Source organism: Lagenorhynchus albirostris, chromosome X (genome assembly GCF_949774975.1).
Source record: "Lagenorhynchus albirostris chromosome X, mLagAlb1.1, whole genome shotgun sequence".
NCBI classification, from domain to species: Eukaryota; Metazoa; Chordata; class Mammalia; order Artiodactyla; family Delphinidae; genus Lagenorhynchus; species Lagenorhynchus albirostris.
Window position 1 is genome coordinate 23107817 of NC_083116.1, and position 5902 is coordinate 23113718.

At 48.0% G+C, this 5902-nt stretch overlaps 1 protein-coding gene across 1 annotated transcript; it reads left to right on the forward strand.

Moving 5' to 3' along the window:
* The first annotated feature begins 1502 nt into the window (after positions 1-1502).
* LOC132513780 (DDB1- and CUL4-associated factor 12-like protein 2) lies at positions 1503-2852 on the forward strand. Its single transcript, XM_060138366.1, has one exon. It carries the CDS (start codon positions 1503-1505, stop codon positions 2850-2852), a length of 1350 nt encoding a protein of 449 aa, XP_059994349.1.
* The last annotated feature ends 3050 nt before the right edge of the window (positions 2853-5902 follow it).

Genomic DNA, 5902 nt, shown 5'->3' on the forward strand with positions numbered 1-5902 from the left:
ACTTGTGGGAGCAAAATGCAGCTGTCTCCATGAAGCCATCCCTAATTTCATTTTCATCACCACCAGCCCATGCAACCGTCTTCTGTTGCTATGAGATGAATGATATGGGGAAGAATCAGAACTGGGGTGCAGGGGAGTGTTGGGGAACACTGGAATGCAGCACCGGGACTAGAGTGGTGTAAATGACCCATGGTTTGTACTTGGAATTTGTGCAATTTGAGGTGACATTGCAAAAAGGGTGAGGGAAGCAGGAAGAAAAATCAGCAAACAGGGCAGGGGAAGGGAGGAGGAAGCAGCAACAAAGCAGCTCCCATGGGCTCCCCTGATTGGTCAGAAACGTAAATTCATTTTCCCATGCATCCACCCACCAAGCATCATGTATACTTTTGTTAGGAGGAGAGGTGTGTGTGCAGAATGGGTATCAACCACCAGCCTCATAGAGCCACATTATCACTGTGTAACTGAGCATGCCTGGCTACGAGCCTGCCACTGGACTGGCTGCCCTGACACAGCAGAGCAAAGCATGAAACACCCACTTCCGGAGATTAAGCCCTCCCTCTGAACGCTTATACTTGTTCATCATTTGTCCTTGTGGTTGCCTCCTTCTGGAAGGTTCTTTATCTTCATGGCTGCTTGTGAAAGTCTTGTCCATCCCTCAGGACCTCTCCCTAAAGCCCCGGGGGACTATGCCCAAGCACATGAGACTCTGGGACTGAGAGTTGAGGACAGTACCTAGGAGCAGGGAGGAAGCTGCCCCTCCCCTTGACACTTCCTCTCCACCTTCTCAGGGCTCTGAGTTACAATGGAAGCGAGCACCTCCACGGAACACCCTTTCTCCCATGTCAGCTCAGCCTGCCATGTTCTCAAGGCAGTACCTGATCAAGGTGTCCCAGACATTTCCCTGACCAGAGTGTGGGGCCCCGGGGATCTGCATTCAGAAGGCATCCTTCAGGCCACTGCACTGCAGGAGATCAGAGACCTCAATTTGAGGAGAAAAAATATATGTACCTCTATTTGGTTGAAACTGTTTAGGTTCCAGCAGAGGGGCTGCCCGGCTGCTGTTCTAAGAGTGGCAAAATATCCCCAGTCATTTAGTGGGGAGCTAGGTCAGAAGCACATGGCCAGCTCGGGGTCCTAGAGCGAGGCCCCCAGCACATCCCAGGCCCAACAAATCCATCCACGCAGCCGGCGTGTCCTCCCTCCCACCAGCTCCCCGCCCGCTCCCCCCCGCCGCCTCCGAACCCTCACCTTCGACCCCCGCGTCGTCCTCGTCCCACACCGACTTCGCTCCCGCCGCGCCAGCGGTGGCGCTTCCCGCCCTCGCTTCGATTCGCGCCGCCACCTAGCCGCCGCGCGCCGCCTGCGCTCCGCTCCCCCCGGCCACCTCTCCTCGCCCGGCCCGGCCGCCCTCGCCTTCGTCGCCGCCGCGCCCCGGACTCTGTTGGCTCCGCGCCGCGCGGCCGCCCCGGTCCCCCGCCGCCGCCACTCGCCCGCCGTCCACCATGGCGAGGCAAACAGGTAGCAGGAAGCGGAAAGCGCCGGCGCTCGCGGCGGGTGGGGACGGGCCGCTGCCTCCCAAGAAGCCCAAGCGGCCGGCGGCGCTGCGCTCGCTGCTGCACTACCTGAAGGGCCGCGAGGTGGGGGCGCGGGGCCGCGCCGGGCTCCCGGGCTTCGAGGGCAAGCTGCGCGGCTACGCGGTGCGGAAGCTGCCCGAGCTGCTGAGGGAGCGCGAGCTGGCGCTGGGCACCCTCAACAAGGTGTTCGCGTCGCAGTGGCTGAACGCCAGGCAGGTGGTGTGCGGCACCAAGTGCAACACGCTCTTCGTGGTGGACGTGCAGTCGGGCCACATCACGCGCATCCCCCTGATGCGGGACCGCGGGCCCGCGTCGGCCCGCGCCCAGCCGAGCTGCGGCATCCACGCCATCCAGCTGAATCCCTCCAAGACGCTTCTGGCCACCGGGGGCGAGAACCCCAACAGCCTGGCCGTCTACCAGCTGCCCACGCTGGACCCCGTGTGCCTGGGCGACCGCCACGGCCACAAGGACTGGATCTTCGCCATCGCCTGGATGAGCGACACGGTGGCCGTGAGTGGCTCCCGCGACGGCACCGTGGCGCTCTGGAAGATGGACCCCGACATGTTCCACGGCAGCATCGCCTGGCACAACGACGCGGGCCTCCCCCTGTACGCCCACATCCGTCCCAGGGACGTGCAGACCATCCCCAGGGCCAGCACCAACCCCAGTAACCGCAAGGTGCGGGCCCTGGCCTTCAGCGGCAAGAACCAGGAGCTGGGAGCCGTGTCCCTGGACGGCTACTTCCACCTGTGGAAAGCCCAGAGCAACCTGTCCAGGCTGCTGTCCATCAGGCTGCCCTACTGCCGAGAGAACGTGTGCCTGACCTACTGCGACGAGTTGTCCCTGTACGCGGTGGGCTCCCAGTCCCACGTCTCCTTCCTGGATCCGCGGCAGCGCCAGCAGAACATCCGGCCCCTGTGCTCCCGAGAGGGCGGCACGGGTGTGCGCTCCCTGAGCTTCTACCAGCACATCGTCACCGTGGGCACGGGCCACGGCTGCCTGCTCTTCTATGACATCCGCGCGCAGACGTTCCTGGAGGAGAGGGCCTCGGCCAGCCCGCACTTCTCTCCGGGGCCCGCAGGGAGGAAGCTCAAGCTCACCTGTGGCAGAGGCTGGCTCAACCACGATGACCTGTGGGTGAACTACTTCGGTGGCATCGGCGAGCTCCCCAACGCGCTCTACACGCACTGCTACAACTGGCCCGAGATGAAGCTCTTCGTCGCTGGGGGGCCTCTCCCTTCCGGCCTCCACGGGAACTATGCCGGCCTCTGGAGCTAAGGATGGCCTCCGTGTCCTCAAAGTGCCCAGATACACCTTCCAGTCCCCTCTCGATTTCCTCCTTCACTCTGTGTTTGTGCTTTTACTCTGTGTGGCTTTTATCTTCCAGGTGGAAAGGGCCCAACTTACCTCTGCTCAGTGTATTAGGCAAAGAGAGAGAAAGAAAGAGGGCGGGCTAGAGAGTGAGGTGTCCTTCAGGCAGTCAAAACTTTGCTTTAATAATTTTCTACACCTGTCCAACACTATTGTTTTGAATTATACAAAAATTTTTGACATTCTTAGATCTGTTCACTCTGAGTCATTTACATATTCTCTCTTGAAGGCCAGGCAGTCATGGTTTTACAATTATGTATATTTTCTTTTTCTTTTATTATTTTTTTGTTACTAGTATCACAATGATGCTGTTTTGGTTATTTTTCAGTGCAGATAGATGGTATATTAAGAACACTCTTAAAAACAGTTTGTACATCTGTTCTGGAAAGCTAGCTGTCGTTTTATAGCATTGTTCCAGTGGGAGGATGCATTCCAAGTTCTAGATTACCGGCTTTTGGAAGCATTCCATTTGTAAATTGTAGTCTTCATGTTTGTAGTTTGTAAGTTGTTGGTGCTAAACACGCTTTTTAAAAACTTCATTCACTTTGAAAAAAAAGTTGTTATACAATCTTGTTTTTTGTACCAGAATCTCATTTGGTCAGAACACTTTAGGAACGCAGGGGCTCTGCTGATTGAATGTTTAGAGTTAATCTGAAAACCAAATCAATCTTTTTCTCCTTAAACCCTTATTTAAGTTTTCTCATTCCAAAACCCATAAGTGAATATGTATTTTTTCACTTCTTGCCTTAGTACTATTAAGACTTGTGAGTATATTTGAATGTTTGTTAAGGAACTTGCACAGAGTTTCAGTGCCATCATTCAAAACAGGGATTCCAAGTGTGAAAATGTAGAACGTATTGCAGGCTGGGCAGAATGTATAGTGATGCAGGGTATAGACTGGATATTTTTGCTGTTGCTGTTTTCAATACCAAATATTATATTTGAACATACTTAAATTTTCTAATTCTGCTTAACAGTTAAAGTCACAGGAAAAAACTGCAAAAAAGGAAAATGAGCCCGTCCCAACTCCTTCTGATAAGATTCTTAATTTGTAAAGTCCCATTTATTAAGATTTAATTTTGTCAATTTCAAAGATTCTTACCTAAAGTAGAATAAATATATTGTTAAAAAATAGTAGTGATGTTATGACCCTCAATATAATAATATACGATTATCAAGGACACAGGAAGTTTATTTCAAGAAGATGGGGTGGAAAATAAAAGTAAATGGGATTAGGTTGAAGAAAAGTATCGATACTTTGGAGCATAGACAAATACAAAGAAAGCATGGATTGTTAGGAAAACACGTTGTACTTCTCCATATATGAGAATATTGGAAGTGAGAGGGGAGACTGGCCCTTCCTCACAACTGGCCAGGTTGTGCTGACCTTGTATTAGTATTGTGGCATGTCTGTTTTTCCTTAAATGTTTTGGCACTCAGATGCTGGCTTGGTGTCCACTACATGCTGTTCAATTGCAAATCTGAACCAACTGAGTAATATACTGAGTGGTACTAAAAGGGAGTTAAGAAATACAGGAAAAAAAAGCAGTTTTTGTTTACAGAGATTGTTTTAACAGGTTTATATAGTTGTTGTTATATAGCAGTAAAATGTATTTGTGTGCATGTATGTGTCTCCAAGTCAGTTATAAGTGTCTTAAGAGCAGAGAATGTAAGTGTCATCTTTATATTCTCACATTTCTCCACTAATGCCTAGCAAATCATAGGCAATCAGTAAATATTTACTGAATGAATGTATTTGCCTCTGGAGACCTAAAGTTCAAGGCTATGAAAAAATAAGTAAATGCATAAATAAGAGTAAAAATTTTACTCTTAAATAGTATAGAATATTGTTGTTTTCCTGCCTTTTTACCATAAAATTTGCCCTAATTCATTTCTAGGTCAGGCCATGGTGCTTATCCATTCATAAACTTTCCATATGTGATACCAGAAGATAAAGGAAAATGTATACATTTTAGATGGCACTGGAATTTAGTATTTCCACCTGCAAATACTTAAGTTTGAAGATTCCTTTAAAATATTTTGTTTTTTACAAAATTAGTTTTGAAAGATCTTTTTTGTAGGCAGTTTCTCTTTCTACTTTGTGTGTGTGTGTGTGTGTGTGTGTGTGTGTGTGTGTATTTGCTGAAAACTTTTTCAAACATTACCCAAGAACTTCACCAAAGTATTCACTGCCTGTCTTCTTGTAGGTTATAGGGTATTTTTATGGTACTTTGTCATCGTTTTGGGACATTGGGAGAACATTTTCAGAGGAAGTGACGCTTTCTACGTGACGTATTATCAAGAAATAGAAGGAACATCTCTACCCTGATTTGTTCTCTGGCTTAGCCCTTAACTTCATCACTCACTCATTGTTAACCCTCTCAATTTAGGGTGTATCTCCTTGATGCCAAATCACATGGCTAGCCTTTTAAAAAACTGGATAGCCTAAGTCTGTACGTATTTATATTAGTAAAGTTTAATTATTTTGAAATATTTTCTAGTTCTGGGTCAAAGTGATCTACAGAAGTACAATTAATTGTGTAACCTGTGAGTGTGAAATAATTGAAAATGTAATTGAAAAAGTAACCATGCCAGCATTTCAATGAACCCATGCATATAGTTCACTTAAAATAAACAATGGAATACATGTCTCTAAGTACAAATAACCTATCACTGTTCCCTGAAAAACGTTAGTTACTTATAACAATGCATAAAAAAAGATTAATTCCATTTATCCCTAACTACATATTCATATATTCCTCCCCAAGTTTGTTCCTCCCCTTTACTATATGGATGAGATAATTTCTAAATTTTCTTTAAAGGGGGGAGAAAGAATTTACTAATCAAGGATATCCACTGAAATAAATTGAGATGACTACTCTGGAAAAAATTTATCTGTTAAATATACTCTAGCATTAATGATAAACAGTGTTGAATTCTCCAGAGGTTGATTTTTA